This window comes from Prionailurus viverrinus, chromosome D4 (genome assembly GCF_022837055.1).
Source record: "Prionailurus viverrinus isolate Anna chromosome D4, UM_Priviv_1.0, whole genome shotgun sequence".
Classification (NCBI taxonomy): Eukaryota; Metazoa; Chordata; class Mammalia; order Carnivora; family Felidae; genus Prionailurus; species Prionailurus viverrinus.
The window spans coordinates 55259804-55277689 of record NC_062573.1 but is presented as its reverse complement, the minus strand read 5'-3'; the positions used below and the strand labels follow the sequence as shown (position 1 = coordinate 55277689).

General features: G+C 39.4%; 1 protein-coding gene and 1 non-coding gene across 15 annotated transcripts in view; one reads left to right on the top strand and one right to left on the bottom strand.

Moving 5' to 3' along the window:
• Nucleotides 1-17886, top strand: part of KDM4C (lysine demethylase 4C) — a 444753-nt gene that overhangs the window by 372561 nt on the left and 54306 nt on the right. For all 14 annotated transcript variants that reach the window (XM_047829319.1, XM_047829318.1, XM_047829309.1 and 11 more), the window contains one exon: nt 6871-7056. In XM_047829319.1, the coding sequence (XP_047685275.1) occupies nt 6871-7056 (186 nt within the window). The remainder of the gene's footprint in view (nt 1-6870; nt 7057-17886) is intronic.
• LOC125151010 (5S ribosomal RNA) lies at nt 2539-2657 on the bottom strand. Its single transcript, XR_007146574.1, has one exon. It is a non-coding gene; the product is annotated as a 5S ribosomal RNA (ribosomal RNA).

The window sequence follows — 17886 nt, the reverse complement described above, 5'->3', positions numbered from 1 at the left end:
TCACTGGATTATTTGTTTTTCGGGTGTGGAGTTTGGTGAGTTCTTTATACATTTTGGATATTAGCCCTTTGTCCGATATGTCATTTGCAAATATCTTTTCCCATTCCGTTGGTTGCCTTTTAGTTTTGTTGGTTGTTTCCTTTGCTGTGCAGAAGCTTTTTATCTTCATGAGGTGCCAATAGTTCATTTTTGCTTTTAATTCCCTTGCCTTTGGGGATGTGTCAAGTAAGAAATTGCTACGGCTGAGGTCAGAGAGGTCTTTTCCTATTTTCTCCTCTAGGGTTTTGATGGTTTCCTGTCTCACATTCAGGTCCTTTATCCATTTTGAGTTTATTTTTGTGAATGGTGTGAGAAAGTGGTCTAGTTTCAACCTTCTGCATGTTGCTGTCTGGTTCTCCCAGCACCATTTGTTAAAGAGACTGTCTTTTTTCCACTGGATATTCTTTCCTGCTTTGTCAAAGATTAGTTGGCCATACTTTTGTGGGTCTAGTTCTGGGGTTTCTGTTCTATTCCATTGGTCTATGTGTCTGTTTTTGTGCCAATACCATGCTGTCTTGATGATTACAGCTTTGTAGTAGAGGCTAAAGCCTGGGATTGTGATGCCTCCTGCTTTGGTCTTCTTCAAAATTACTTGGCTATTCGGGGCCTTTTGTGGTTCCATGTGAATTTTAGGATTGCTTGTTCTAGCTTTGAGAAGAATGCTGGTGTGTTCAACCCTGATCTTAAGTGCGGAGCTCTATTCAGAGGAACACCTAGAACCTCTATCAACAAAGGGTAACAAGAGTAAAAAACTCAAAATTTACCTTTCTCCTAATAGCTGTTTCCCGAACCCAAGGCCTCATTATCCTGTGCCTCAGTTTTTCTGTGGCTTCCTAATGGTTTTTCCACCTTGATCCCTCTTGCTGCTAGAGTGGCTACTTTTAAATACTAACTCTATCATTTCTCAGCCTACTATCTTCAAATATGTGCCTATGGCCAAAGCAGGGGTCAGCAAACTGAGGTGTGTGTTTATTGTTGTATATAAAGTTTTACTGGAACACAATGACACTCATCATTTGCAGATTATCCATGGCTGCTTTTGTGCTACAATGGCAGAATTGAGTGGTTGCAATTGGGACTATATACTACACAAGCCTAAAACATTTATTATCTGGCACTGTAAGAAAAAGTTTGCTACCCATAGTCTATAAAGTTTAGTCTGTTTACACATAACATACTGGCATATTTGAGTTCAGTTCTGCCAGATTACAATATGCTTTCCCTTTACTCCTGTCTGTGCTGCTTCTGTTTCCTTCCTTTCATGCCTTTGTTTGAATTTATTATTTTTCCTTATTCTGTTTCGTTTTTCACACTATAAGTTAATTGGTACTTTCACCCTTGTCCCAAACAACTCAAGAACCTTAGAACATTTTAAATGTCACTTTTACCGTTTGTTTCTTATACGCTTTAGTTGTCATCTGTTCATGTTCTCTATATTTGAAACCCAGAAGACATTACTATTATTGTGCATAAAGTCAATATTCATTTAGACTTATCTACATATTTAGCATTTTGGTTGTTCTTCACTTCACACTTCTGATCCTTGTTTATGAAAGAAGAAGGAAAAATTCCTCTGTTTGCCCTCACATTTGAATGATAACTAGGCTGAATATAGACCAAATTTAATTTTCTTCCAGAAACCAAAGACATTGCTTCATTGTCTTTTAACATTCACTTTTGCAAATTAGAGATCTGATGGTAATCTTATTTTTCTCTTTTCTTTTCTGGAAGATTTTGGGATTTTCTCTTTTTATTTTGAAGTCTAAGATGTGTTTAGGTGATTCTTTTTTCTTTTCTTTTGTTTTCTTTTTTCTTTTTTTTTTTTTTTTGTTTTTTTGGTTTTTTTACTTGATTCTACCTGTTGGGCTTTTTTTTCAGGTCTGGAAAAAATTTCTGTTATTTTGTCTGTTTTTATTCCTCTAAAATGCCTTTTGGAAAGATAATAGAATATCTGGATTTTACCAAACTGGTTAGCATTTGTGTTCTATTTTACTTATTTTGATATTTTCTTCTCTGTTCTATAGGCTCCATCTTCCAGTTGCTAATTTGGGATGTAATCCAATACATCTTGATTCTTCTTTTTCTTTTTTTTTTCTTTTTCTTTTTTTTTTTTTTTTTATTTACCCACCCAACCCCCACCCTCCAGCCCCCAGGCGCCAACCCCCGGTCCCACCCGCACCGCACCGCCCCCTCCGTGCGGGTGCGGGTGCGGGTGCGGGTGTGGGTGGTGTGTCAGGAAAGGTGCAAAGCTTGGGTGTGGCTTCCAGCCCGGTGCAGTGGGATTTGGCTGGGTGCGGGGAGCGTGCCCCTTGTGAAATGGGGTGGGGTGTGCGGGCGGGGCGGGGCGGGGCCTGGCCAGGCCGCTTTGCTGGCCGCTGGGGAGGGGCTGAGGGAGCAGTGGCTGGGGTGTGTTTGGCCCCAGGAGCCACGCTCCCTGGGGAGAGAGGGACGGGTGGGGGGTGGGGGGCCAAAGGAGAGGTCAAGGAGGCCAAAGGCAAAAGCCTACAGCACCTGGTATTCCCAGGTGGTCTCCCATCCAAGTACTAACCAGGCCCGGCCTTGCTTAGCTTCCGAGATCAGAGGAGATCTGGCGTGTTCAGGGTGGTATGGCCATAGATGCCAGTGGCTGCAGCTGGGAGCCTCAAGAGCCTGCTCCACAAGTCCCAAGCCCAGCGGGTGCTGCGCTTCACCCATGCCCCTGCCAGCCTGCCTGCCTGTCTGCCTGCCTGCTGCCACCCTCTGCCTTGGGCCTTGATTCTTCTTTTTTAATGTTTATTTATTTTGAGAGAGAGAGAGCGAGCATGAGTAGGGGAGGGGCAGAGAGAGAGAGAGAGGGAGAGAGAATTCCAAGCAGGCTCTGTGCTGTCAGTGTGGAGCCTGACGTGGGGCTTGAACCATAAACCGTGAGATCATGACCTGAGCTGAAATCAAGAGTTGGACGCTTAACCTACTGCGTCACCCAGGCACTCCATCTTGATTCTTTTTAACAATGATATTTTGAATGTCTTAGAGCTATGTAGTTGTTCATTTTTTTTTTTAATTGATGGGATATATTTTGGAATCTGTATCATCATCTGTACTGTACCTCTTTTAAACTCATCTGCTTTCACTTACCTGACTCCTTAGGTCAGATATTCTTCTATTTGGTAATAATCATAGCACCTCTCATTTATTTTTGTTTTCCTTCAAATGTTTCTGGTTTTTAAAATGTCTGATTGTATTTTGGTTGCACATCGTGGGTGTACTTTTTCTTTTCTCAGCCCAAATGAAAATCTACTTGTCTTGTTGGTGAATGATGGGTCAGATCACAGGACTCAGATTCAGATCAGATAGGATGACCTCACCTGCTGATGATAATTGGGGCAGGATGGGCCATGGGCTGGTCTGACAGTGGGTAGCTTGTCTTTTAGGTGTTTGCTTCCACTCTTGGCACTGGCCTTACCAGAACTGTCTCCTCAGAGATATCTACTGTTTTCTGGGGATTTGCTCCCTGGGGTTAGTTACACCTTTTCTTGATAGTCAGTACTATTAGGGTTTCACTCTTTTTCCTTTATCTTTACTTAGGGGTTGAAGCTGGGAAGTTTGTAACACAGGCTGACTCTACCATCTTGATCCAATCAGCAATGTGTTTCCTGAAGGCCTTCTTCCCTGTCTTGCCTACAAGCATGACTCATTGCACAGTCATTCTGGTTCCACATAGCACTTTGTCTCTACTTCTTTCATAGTGCTTATTCCACTGTAACATTTCTTAAGAAGTATCTATTTGTCCTTGTCTTTGCCCTGCTGAATTAAATTCTGTAGCTAAGACATTGTGTAGGTGTCAGATTGCCATAGACATTTCATCCAGGGTACAGAATAACTGGTTTAGTAGTCAGCAAGTGAAAATGCGGTTTGGAAATGTAACATAGGCTATACTATAAGATACAGAATGGCTCCCCTACTTGGTTTTATGTATTTATCTCCTCAAGAACCTGCTTGATGTTTAAGTCAAACTTTCCAACTCTATGAATAAACATCTTCCAAAGCATCAAATTATGCTAGTCTGAAGTTAGATTGATTTTGCAAAAGATAAAGTTGTATCCTTAGAGATGACTGCCTCTGGGGGAAAAGAGGGCCCTTCCCTTATTAGATTCCAAGGATTGAATCCTCACTGGGATTAAGTGTATTATCTCTGTTTCCTTTGCCTTTTTAAAAAAAACTTTTTATTTCTTTCTTTTTTCTTTTTTCTTTTTTTTTTTTTTTTGAGAGAGAGAGAGAGAGAGATAGAGAGCAGGGGAGGGGCAGAGAGAGAGGGAGACAGAGGATCCAAAGTGGAATCCAAAGCAGGCTCCATGCTGACAGCAGAGAGCCCAATGAAGGCTCAAACTCATGAACTGTGAGATCATGATCTGAGGTGAAGTTTGATGCTCACCTGACTGAGCCACTTAGGTGCCCCTAAAAAACTTTTTGAGAGAGAGAGAAAGATTGTGTGTGCATGTGTGCAAGTGGGGGGAGGAGCAGAGGGAGAGAGAGAGTCCCAAGCAGGCTCCACATTCAGTACAGAGCCTGACATGGGGCTTGGTCCCATGACCCTGGGATTATGACCTGAACTGAAATCTAGAGTCAGACTCTCGACTGAGCCACCCATGCACTCCTCCTTCACCTTTTCTGGAAGGTCTCTGTTTAATGAGGAAGCTAATGATGGAAGAGGCTGGAGTTACCAATTCATTAATTAGCTAAATTACAATACTCTTTCCTACTTTTAAAAAATCCTATTAGGAAAATAAGAAACAGTTTCTCCTTTCATATCTGTCATTATCTGAACTTACTCAAATGCTGACATCTAGGTAGTATGATTAGGCTCTTAAAAGATTGATTATGCCTGGGGCTCCTGTTATGAATTTTTGCTATTATATCTGCCATCACATTTCAAAAGATTGGAATTGGCAAAAAGATTCCAAAATAACAGGGCATCTGGGTGACTCAGTCGGTTAAGCATCCGACTTCAGCTTAGGTCATGATGTCACAGTTCATAATTTTGAGCCCTGCATTGGGCTCTGTGCTGACAGCTCAGAGCCTGGAGCCTGCTTCAGATTCTGTGTCTCCCTGTATCTCTCTGCCACTCCCTTTCTCTCTCTCTGTCTCTGTCTCTCTCTCTCTCTCTTTCTCTGTCTCCCTCTCCCCCTTACTCTCTCAAAAATAAGTATTAAAAAAAATACTACCAAGAATTACCAAGAATGTATTGAAACTGATAACAAGAATTGCCAAGACATCAAGATATTCAATAATGCTTTTATTCAGATTATAATGGATCTTGTTTCAGTTCTGTGTGTTTGTGTGTAGTTTTTAAATCAGCTAAGCCACATTCTTAACCCCCACTTTAAAAATGCTTCATTGTATATTGAATCTAGATGTATAGGGAGATCAGATAAATGCCTGAAGTGTAGAGCCCCTATGGGGACTAGTGAGAAATAAGACTGCTCATATGGACCATAAGAGCCTTTTCTAAGGTTTCCTCTTCCATCTCATGCTGTTCCTTTTTTTCTGGAATATTTTGGAGATAAGGAGAAGCCATTGAAGGACATTTAAGCAGGGGGCTGACCTTAGATTTATGTTGTAAAGAGATCACTGGCCTTTTCCTGGGGAGGATGATTGAAGTGGAATGAAATAAAAGACCGGTTAGGAGGACACTCCTATGCTGGGTACCACGAGCAGAGGCAGTGGCAGTTGATATAGATGGATAGGGAAAGATCAGAGCAAGATTAAGGTACAGAATCTGTAAGACTGAAGTTGCTGATCGGATGTGAAGGCAAAGAAGAGTGAAAAGTTAAGTGCACATTGATTCTTAAGGTCTGTGATAAAATATTACAATCCCCAAAAGACATTGAGTTTAAGTACCGTTCCTGTCCCAGGAAGGAAAATGTTCCTATAAAAGAGCACACCAGCATTTGATCAGATTGCAGACCCTTTTTATTCATAGGAATGAAAAGTCAAGCTTTTAGATCATTCTGTTTCTTCTGCTTTCTGAACCTTATTCTACACCCACTGTTTCTAGTCCTTAAGTATTTACTAATTGTACATATAGTGAAGCTGTTTGATTTTTCTCATCTTTCATAACAAATATACTAATAATGTCTAGGGCCAACTGTATGTGATTTAATTTTTAGACTGTGGTAGTTTTTAGATTGCTGTTTTTATTTTCATTCTCTCTTCAGGCATAGTCAGCTATGAATACTCAACAAAATCATGCCCTTTGGGGTGATTTTCAACTTTCTTACTTTGGGAAGCATATTTTTGTGTCAGTCATGTAGGGTTCAGATGTGTATTATTAAGCACTTGAGCCCCTATTTTCCACATTGGGCCATTTAACACAGTTCCTTGTAAATAGAAAAATTAGACCATCTGTGTGCTATTTTGGATATTTCTGAAGACTTCATCTAACTTAGGAGAGTAGGTACCTGTATTCCAAACCCATATTCTATCTCTTGATGTACAAAAAGTCCTGCCATGCAGGAGGTAAAAGGGAGGTAACTTAAGCATTCATGGGTGATTTATAGGAGCACCCTGGGGGCTTTTCCTCACTGTGACTGGAGAAGCATATGCAAAAGGCTTTGGCTTTCTTAACCACAGATGTTTCAACATGTGTTTGGTAGTATGTGACCATAGCAGTGCGTTTCATTAGAAGTACATGACTTATATTTTCACAGTTGCTCTCACCACTAGGGCCCCTGGAGGGCCAGGACTTGTTGATGTGATCAGTTTTCTGCATCTCTAATAGCTATTATTCTCTGAAGTGTGGAAATAAGCTGAGTTACAGAGTTTGAATTGATATTCTTCATTTTCACCCTACAGAAATGCATCTTCTGCAGACACCGGGTCAAGAAGGTCTCTGGAGCCTGCATCCAGTGTTCCTATGGCCGTTGCCCAGCCTCCTTCCATGTCACATGTGCTCATGCTGCTGGGGTGCTGATGGAGCCTGATGATTGGCCATACGTGGTGAACATCACATGCTTTCGACATAAGGTCAACCCAAATGTGGTAAGGCCCTCCTTTCCTTCCCTGATGCCAGGACTGCATAAGAATTCCCTCCTGTCCCATGGCTAGCATGCTCTACTCTGTAATGTTACTTATTGTTGACATGTCTAGACTGTGAGTTCCTTGAGGGCAGGGATTGTACATTATTATTTACTTGTATTTGCCCAGGACCCATCAGTGTCTGGCACATGCTAGATACAATAATTATTTATTGAGTTGAATAAGTGAATGAACAGATGAATGACTAAAATTCTTTATGCCTGTTCTGATTTTGGATCTGTATGTAGGTCTAACTGAGTATGGCTGTATAGATTGTGCACTGCACATATCCAGGATGAAGGTGAGATCACTTCTGAGAAGGGAATGATGTGAAAGTACCACTTGAAAACATGCAGTGTTTAATCTGTGTACCTGTACATTCTGGCCTTTGGGTTTTATTTCATCTCTTCTGGAAGAAACAAAGAGCAGTAACACAAAGGGAGAATGGAGGTGGTCATAAACATTTGGGTCCTTGTTGTCTGTGATGGGATCAGCTAGGTATAGCATGTGGAGGCCCTAGGAGGAATGAGGACAATTTCAGAAAAGGAGAAATGTAGAAGGGAAGTATAGAGGTCACTTTTTTCTGTTTTTTTCTATTTCACTCAGGACTGAACCTATTTCTGAGAAAAGAGTGTTTGCAAGTAAATAGCGTGTGAATTTAACTATAAATTAGTTTACCTGTCCTTGGTAAATGGAATCTTTTGTCTGTTTTAAGTGCTTAGAAAAACTAGGACAGTGTGGAGATGGTTGATATGCCTTTGTTACTTTTCCAGTTCCCTGTAATTGTTTTTTGCTGCCAACAAGGAGGCTAAAGCTTCAGCTTTGCTAACTTGCTGCCCTTTGTTATCCCTGGGAGGCTTGGCCACTGACTATTTGCAGCCTAACATGCTTGTCCTATGTCTCTAATAACCTTCTGTGAGCAGACTGCCAGGGTGTCAGTATGGACTTGGGGAGTCATGACCCATACACAACAAATCTCCTGGATTTTTAATGATTCCAGCAACTTCCATTGGCATTTTGAGAGATACTTGATGTTTGCAGGTTGAGACTTTGTGTGGATGTGTGTGAATGTACAAATGTACGAAATGACACCACCATCACCTCTATTTTAAACTTATTTTCCATGTTTTAGGTGACAAGTTGCATATTCATTCATGCTTTTCCCTTAATTTCTTGAATTAATGGGCTCTTGCTAAGAATAGTATTATATATTCAGAAGAAAATACATTTTAAAAACTTTAAAAAATGGCAGTAATAACACATTGCATTACTGTGGTGCTTTGCCATTTACAGTGTACCATCAATACCTCATTAGATGACACATGGGAATGCATTTGAGATGTGAATCAGATCATGACCTCCAGAGTCAGAGTAGTTTGTGTTCACACTTGGATTCTGCCAGCAGTACATATGCAACCTTGTGCAAGTTTTGCCCTCTAAGCCTCAGCTTCCTTGTCTACAAATGATGGCATGCCTATGCTCACCATGTTGTTTTTAGTCCATGGCACAGAATAAACACTCAGAAAATGAAAGCCATATTATTACTTTCTCTTTTACTACTGCTGTGCTGCTGCTGGCTTTGGTGCTACAATTCTGTGTGAATGAGGCCACATGAGTAGTATTATCCCTGCTTCAAGGATAAGCAACCTAAGTGCCAAAAGGTATAATTCCTTGTCCAAGTGGATTCAGTTAATGAGCAACAGGTGCTGGAATGTCAGTGCTTTTTCAGCTCATACTCTATTATTTGTTGAATTCCCAACTCCAAACCCTGAATGGAGCTAGAGGTGTTCATCTAAAGCTTTGCTTGGGATCACACATTCTTATTCTAATATTTCAAAGCTCTGTGGTTACTGATGATTATATTGAAGTTGCTATTAAAGAGATCCAGATGTTTAATCAGGACTTCATTCCTCTTAACTGTGATGTGTGGTTCAGTCATGTTTATATTACTGTTTGTTTCATAAATGATGACCAAAAAGAACATCTACTCTCCTCTATAGATTGACTTTAAGTTTGGTACACTTTGTCAAATGTGAGGAAAACATCATATATTTACATTAAATGAGTTTTTCCTTATGAAGGTAACATTTTAGCATTTCTAAATTGCCGTGAGAAGTTCTCTGGCAGGAAGTACTGTGAATACTACATTTCCAAAATATATTTCTGGTAGCTATTACTTATCCCTTATTCTTCATTTGGACTTCAAGTATGGATTCTTCCCCAAAATGTTTGACAACTAACCAGAAGGAATTCATGGAATCTGGTAATTTGGTTCAGAGCATTGTGAATTGTCCCTGTTTACACTGAATATGCTTTAGTTTTCAAGCATACAAAAGTTCAAATTCATTCCAGTATTTCTCTTTGTGTAAATTGCATATGCCAGGGGTTGTGCTCTCAAGAGCTGGAACCACAATGTGGCTATATTTTCCACCATACCTTGATTATTTGAGAGTAATGGACAATTGCTGAATCATAGCAGTGAAAACTGTAAATAAAATTCGGGCTAACTTGGCAGCCTAATCCAGTCATTCTACAGAACAGAGGATGCCTATTTAGTTTCAGTGAAATGAAGTATAAAGCTGCAGTTCCTTCAATAGAGTCTACATTTTTACTCATTTTAGGGTTTTTGTTTCCTTTATTTTTTTCTCCCAATTATTTGCTTTTTGAACCAAAAAGGACTGTTTTAAGGCAACTTTACCCTTCCTTTAATGCCAAAAATGTCTTAAATATAATAGTTTTTTCAATGTTATTGAGCTTTTGAGCATAAAATCACTCTGGATAAGAGTGCAAAAATCTCATCTGATTTATTGTAATGAATTCTTCCATTAGAAGTAAGCACCCTTTTAATTGAAAAGGTGGTATTTGAAAAAATAGGCAGCTTACAAAGTCTTAAAGCTATGAATACATTATATAAAGTGCACAGCTAATCCCAGTTATTTTAATCTAAAGTTTAGTATATATTTTTCAGTGTTTTTGTCGAGCATACTTTTTGACTGGCACCTGCTGTCTTTCAAATGTAAGATTTCATTCGTGTGTGTGTGTGTGTGTGTGTGTGTGTGTGTCTGTGTCTGCACATGTGTTTCTGTTGTAGTGTTGTGGTACTTGACCACCCACCTTTGCTATGATTTAGTGTGACCTATTTTCTGGCTATATTTCAGAAGGTTCCATTGGATGTATTCCTAACCTACTTATGTAGATCTTGCACAAATGTTTGATAAGGAAAAGGAAAAACCAAAGAACACAATAAATAGTAAAATGGTTTTGAAACTGGCATCCTTGAACATATTCCTTCTCCAAAGCAAACAATGAACTACTCATAAATTATATACTTCCTGCAAAGTACAACTACCATAGGGTCTGTCTCCTTACACCTGAGTAAACTAGACAGGTGTCCAAAATGGAAGAGACACCTGAGTAATGGAGGGTAATGGATGTGAGAAAGATGGCATGCACAGATCTTTTTTTTTGAGGCAACTTACTTCAATAAACCTTCATGTTGGATTAGAATATTCCATACATGCAGTGTAGAAACACTAAAATCATTGGCACTTTATATATTAGTTCATGGCAGTGAATAAGGCCTTTTTTTTGTTGTTATTTTTCAATTTTGTATTTAAATTCTAGTTAATTAACATACAGTGCAATATTGGACTTAGGAGTATAATTCAATAATTCATCACTTATATACAACACCCAGTGTTTCTTGTAACAAGTGCCCTCCTTAATATCCATTACTTATCTAACCCAACCCCCACCCACCTCCCTCCATGGTTTGTTTACCTCTCTCTTTTATCCCTCCCATATATTCATCCATTTGTTTCTTTTTTTTTTTTTTCATTTTTTTTTCAACGTTTATTTATTTTTGGGACAGAGAGAGACAGCGCATGAATGGGGGAGGGGCAGAGAGAGAGGGAGACACAGAATCGGAAACAGGCTCCAGGCTCTGAGCCATCAGCCCAGAGCTTGACGCGGGGCTCGAACTCCCGGACCGCGAGATCGTGACCTGGCTGAAGTCGGATGCTTAACCGACTGCGCCACCCAGGCGCCCCTCCATTTGTTTCTTAAATTCAACATATGAGTGAAATCATATGGTATTTGTCTTTCTCTGACATCTTTTGCTTAGCATAATACACTCTAGCTCCATCAACATCCTTGCAAATGACAAGATTTCATTCTTTTTGATGTCTGAGTAATATTCAATGGTGTGTGTGTGTGTGTGTGTGTGTGTGTGTGTGTGTGTGTGTGTACACATCTTCTTTATCCATTCATCAATTGATGGATAATATTTGGGCTCTCTCCATAGCTTTGCTATTGTTGATAAAGATGCTATAAACATCAGGTGCATGTACTCCTTCAAACCTGTATTTTTATATCCTTTGGGTAAATACCTAGTAGTACAATTGCTGGATCATAGGGTAGTTTATTTTTAACTTTTTAAGGAATCTCCATACTGTTCTCAAGAGTGGCTGCACCAGTTTGTATTCCCACCATCAATACAAGAGGGTTTCCCTTTCTCTACGCCCTCGCCAACACCTGTTTCTTGTATTGTTAATTTTAGCTATTCTGGCAGGAGTGAAGTGGTATCTCATCATGGTTTTGATTTGTATTTTCCTGATGATGACTGATGTTGAGCATCTTTCCTGTGTCTGTTAGCCATCTGTATGTCTTCTTTGGAGAAGTCTGTTCATTCTTCTGCCCATTTCTTAACTAGATTATTTGTTTTTTGGGTGTTGAGTTTGCTATGTTCTTTATAGATTTTGGATACTAACCTTTTATCAGATATATCATTTGCAAATATCTTCTCTTATTCCATAGGCTGCCTTTTAGTTTTGTTGATTGTTTCCTTCACTGTGCAGAAGCTTTTTATTTTGATGAAGTCCCAATAGTTCATTTTTGCTTTTGTTTCCCTTGCCTCTGGCAACATTTCTAGTAAGAAGTTCTTGTGGGCAAGGTCAAAGAGGTTGCTGCCTGTGTTCTACCGTAGGATTTTGATCTTTTCCTGTCTCAAATTTGGGTATTACATCCATTTTGAATTTATTTTTGTGTTTGGTGTAAGAAAGCGGTCCAGTTTCATTCTTTTGCATGTTGCCATCCAGTTTTCCCAGCACCATTTTTTGCCATCCAGTGTTTCCCAACATTGTCTTTTTTCCATTGGCTATTTCCTGCTTGTCAAAGATTAGTTGACCATATAGTTAGGGGTCAAACAAGGTATTTTTCTTCAAGTTTATTTATTTTGAGAGAGAGAGAGAGATAGAGAGAGTGCACGAGTGGGGCAGAGAGACAGGGAGAGAGAAAATCCCAACTAGGCTCAGCACTGTCAGTGCAGAGCCCAGTGTGGGGCTCAAACTCAGGAACCATGAGATCATTACCTGAGTCAAAATCAAGAGTCGGACACTTAACCGACTGAGCCACCCAGATACCTTAGGTATCTTATATGAGGTACACCATTCTTATCTCAATATCCTCTCCTCCTCTTGGAAAACATGACATTTGAGAAATTTGTTTCTTTCATAGTTTTCTAAGTTGTAACTATTAACATGGAGACAGATACCTATCCAAAGAAGAACTTTTATAGAGAAAACATCTTAGTGGTCAATTTTTCCCTAGTATTTTGTGTATTATTTTATTCAATATTATTTTAACTAAATTATTTTTAACTAGATTATTTAACTAGGTTTAATTAATATTTTGTCTCTTTAACTAGCATTTGACCATCCATGGAAGCTGCTTGATATAAATTTGTTGAAATAATTCTCTAATGCTAACGACTGGGATTAGAGGAAAGAAAGAGAACTAGTATTTATTGAGCAACTTTATGTCAAGGGTGTGTTAGATATTTTGCATGTGCATCTTATTTCCAGGTTGTGTTATTGGTGTGGATAATGGAAAGTAGTGGTTATGTTGGCTTCTGTATTGGTACTTCCCGCTCTGGGAAGTTGTCTTGTCTTTTGTTATTCTGCCCTTCTAGCCATCCTTCGTGTCCTATTCTGGCATTCATCTTTGTAATAGAACTTGAGACCTCGCTCAGCAGTTACTGACTTATTTTTCCCAGGCTTCATGTCTTCAGGTGAGCTCCTCAGGCAGCCTTCAGGACAACTCTTCCCTGCCATCACTATGCTTGGCTCAGGACAGGACCCACATTGCACGGGATCTGGTGATGGGCTCAGGGCAAGATGGCTCTTCTGGTTAATCTCTGCTTATGTAACTAACCTTTGGGTGGTGTCGGGTAAAGATACCTGTCAAAACTAACTTAATAAAGTCTTCTCTTGGTATGCAAAAATAGCTCTTACCTCACCAACTTGTGGAACAATGGATGATCAAAGCTCCTAAATTCTACACCCTAGAATAGTTCTTATCACAGGAGAATATTGTATAGCATATTTTACTTCCAGTATCAGTTATTGAGAAAACACGTAATGGCAAAAAAAAAAAAAACCTTAGGGAAATCAGTTCACACTTTTATATGAATTCATTAATTACAATGAATCTTCAGTGTTTCATGTTAATTATGGATTGATAAAGACCCAACACACACTCCCACTGTAAATTTCCACTTAATTAGCCAGGGATATAGAAATGTAGCAGAAATGGTTTGACCAGAGAGGGTGGAAGTGAATGCAAACTATCATAACAAAACTTCCCTTGGCCATATTTCCCTAATGAGCATACGCAGTTGCCTGTGTGTTAGGTGCTGCCAGATCTGAAGCAAACAATATATTGCTTTACCACAGGTGTTTATATTTGGGACTCATTCAAGAAAACTAATTATCCATGACTTTCATTTAATAAAATGCTTATAAACATGAAAACACCCTAGTTCTTACACAGAATCAAGGTCAACAAGACCACACACTCTACCAGCGAAAGAAGGTAGCATCAGTTCCCAGATTGGTACCTAAACAATATCTCCCCACAGTGTTCTACTGTTCTAGAAACCTATTTTCCCTGAGTCTACTCCTGACTCTGGCTTATGACTGTTAGTCCAGTTAGTTCTGATATACATGCAATATACATGAAGACCAGAATTATATTTCACCATATGTTGCATTTTAACATATGGTGCCCCTTGGGCCCATGATGGGTGGTCATAGGCTTATGTTTTTGTAATCAGGCAGCATTTATTTAATTCACATCAGTAAGTACTTTGCTTGGCTGTGCTTTATATTATTTGACCCTTTGAACATCATTTTGGTTCATAGCCTTTTATAGACTCAATGAGTACCAATTGACTTGTAATTTTCTTCTTGATGCTTCTGTCACACTTTGACTATTTGGGGCCTCTTCAAGGTGATTTTATTTTCCTTATTGAAAACCACTTCCAGGTATGTTTGAAACTGTCATTGCTTTATTTCAATAAGCAATGGCAAAATCATCTTGATTTTCATTGTTCTAAACTTGAAATCAGCAACTCATCAAGGAGCCCAGATTCTGTTTTTTTTTAAATATTTATTTCTGAGGGGGGGGAGAGGAGGGACAGAGAAAGAGGGAGACACAGAATCTGAAGCAAGCTCCAGGCTCTGAGCTGTCAGCACAGAGACCAACACAAGGCTCAAATTCAAGAACCATGAGATCATGTCCTGAGCTGAAGTCAGACGCTTAACCAACTGAGCCACCCAGGCTCAGCTTCTTTTTTATAGGTGCTCTATTAGCAACCACATTTGGAATGAAGGGTGTTTTTTGTTTTTTGTTTCATGTGAGCACTGGCTACTTGGGCAACGGAGCCACATTAGTGACAGAGCAGAAAAATAAAAATTTTTCAAATGATCAAAAATGTTTATGTTTATGTGTCCAATTTTCCTATATTTAATAAATTTATTTTTATATTCTAATTTTAAGGCTTTATTAATACATTTTTTCTTTTTTTTTTATTTAAAAAAAATTTTTTTTTTCAACGTTTATTTATTTTTGGGACAGAGAGAGACAGAGCATGAACGGGGGAGGGGCAGAGAGAGAGGGAGACACAGAATCGGAAACAGTCTCCAGGCTCTGAGCCATCAGCCCAGAGCCCGACGCGGGGCTCGAACTCACGGACCGCGAGATCGTGACCTGGCTGAAGTCGGACGCTTAACCGACTGCGCCACCCAGGCGCCCCAATACATTTTTTCTTATTACCATTACTGGTCTTTTGATATGTCACAGCATACGTTGTCACACTACATGTGTTTGTATTATGTTGCTGATAAAAATTTTAGGGGTCTTGGTTTTCTCTTCTTTGAACCATTGGATCAAGTGGCATGGAATTGGCCTCAGTGTTTTTTAGGTGTAGAAAATCCCAACTTCAAGCATCACCTAAGCACCACTTATCTAAAAAGAAACAAACAAAAAATCCTTATCTTCTTTTAAGAAACACTAAAGCAATGAAAATACTAACACCATCGATACTGTCATTTTTAGGATTTTCAGAAAAATATAAGATTTTGATGTTTTGTCTAAAATTCTTTTAATTTCTCATGGGCTGTGAATGGTTTTGGGGGTAGGCCCACCATCTCGTCACCACTCAACGTACCCAGCACCAGAGCTCCAGACTGCAACCCAGGTTACTCTCTAGAAGGCAGCCTTCTGGTTTTCAGCTCCCTTTCGTTATCCTTTCAGGATGGTTCTCCAAACTTGCAAACATGTTAAACTTTTTGAAGAAAGGATGGGAATGAGGTAGAAACCTTATAAATTGTGATCCCATTCCAAGATTTTTAAATGAACTGAAACCAAGGAAAATAAAGCCACTTTTTAAAGATTGTCGGTATTGGAGGGAAACTTTGATAACAAATTGGCCAGCCATAATGTCTGCCTCCTCTTTTTTATCTCACCACTTATGTCCTCAGCACCAGGTCATTGAGAAATATATCCAGCACAAAGGTTAGTTATAGAGAACTTCAGTTAGATTGCTCAAACTGTTCAGTTCAATATACTAGGGGTCATGGAGTGTCCTGGGAATAAAAACATATATATATTTTTAACTTCTCAGCTCAACAGTAAACATTCCTTCTGACATGCCTCCATTCACATACCTGTTTTAAGCAGATGAAAAAATGATGACAAAACTTATTTAATACATAACATCAGTTGTGTTCTAAAGGCTTTACAAGTATTATCTCATTAATCTTCAAAGCACCCCTTGTGGTAGATACTATTATTAATCCCTTTTTACAGATGAGGAAACTGACACAAAAGATGCTTAGGTTTCTGTAATTTGCTATTTTTTACATAGGTAGTAAGGGGAAGAACAGTCAAAACCAGGCAACCTGACTCAGTGCCCAGGCTCTTAACTACTATATTCTATTACTGTAACAAGATAGGCTAGATAAAAGTAAAGATAAAATGTTTATCTGGGAGCCCAAAGAAGGAAGCCAGTAACTCTACAAAGACAGTCAGGTAGAATTCACAGAGGAGGTTATGACTAAGAGTTTTGTCTGCTCTAAATGTGGCCTTCTAATGCCAGTGAACTTGCCTCAGCACCAACAGGGTTGACCAATCAAATGCAGCATTGGAATGAATCCACCTTTTCTTTTTCCTTTCCGTTTTCCCTCCTTTAGTCTGGAGCTCAGTTCTATGGCTCAGCTCGTCCATTTTTAGTTTCTCTTCCATTCTTTTAAGAAAGGGAACCAGGGACGCCTGGGTGGCTCACTTGGTCGAGCATCCGATTTTGGCTCAGGTCATGATCTCGCGGTTGACGAGTTCAAGCTCCACGTCCGGCTGTATGCTGACAGCTCAGAGCCTGGAGCCTGCTTTTGATTCTGTGTGTGTCTCTCTTTCTCTGCCCCTCCCCCACTCATGCTCTGCCTCTCTCTGTCTCAAAAATAAAATAAACATTAAAAAAAAAAGGAAGAGAAAAGAAAAGAAAGGGAATCAGAATTTAGCCAAAACTCATCTAACAATGATCTGAATGGTCTCTTCCTGTTTCCCAGACCTGGGTGGGTGTCTTTGTGTTTTGTAGGTAGTAGAATTGTTTTGGTGGATGTTGTTTTTTTCATAACATTTTGCATATTGCCAGCTCCCATTCTGTTCAGTTATGTTTGCTATGGCCAACTTTATTCTTCTCAGACTTGCTCACAATCATCTTGGGTTTATATATGTTTTTTTTATTTTACATTCTACATAAGTTATTTTCCAAATGCCCTGCTGACTTTGCACTGATAATGAAAAACAGAATTCTAATCAAAGAAAAGGTCTGGAATAAAAAAAAATTCTCAATAAGGATTAAAAAAAAAATACTACAGTGATTCAGGCCTGAATCTGATCAATCTTCCTCAATCAAACATACAGTAAATAAAATGAATCCCTTACCCTTTCATCAATAGAAGTATTTTGTTGAGATCTCAATCCACATATCCCAGGTGATAGAAAGTTAACATCAGATTAGCCTCTGAGGAGAGGTCTTTAGCACAGACATTTTAGAATAGTTACATTTGGCATGAATCTTTCCCTTGCTCACTTTATCAGGTAAAACCAGTAAAGACATCATTTTTTCTTAATTTTGTAAACAAAATGAAATGTATCCTACCTCAAATTTTTCTATTCTCTATTTAATACCCCACATTTAACTTCCTCCTCCTACTTCCATAGCCATTTCCATAGGAAGGGTGGGATCAGCGAGCACAGAGCTTCTCTCCCCCATGCTTTTGGTCAGGATAAAAAGGGCTTGAGCAGCACATCCCCGAGCCCTGGGCTTAATTCCCTTCGGGGATCTCACTGTTCTTGGCTTCTTAGTTAGTGAAGGCAGCAAGAGCCAGGGAGTCTCACTGTGGGCCATCCTGCCTTCTACTGGGCCTGCTGTTTAGTCACTGGACCTGGCTGTGG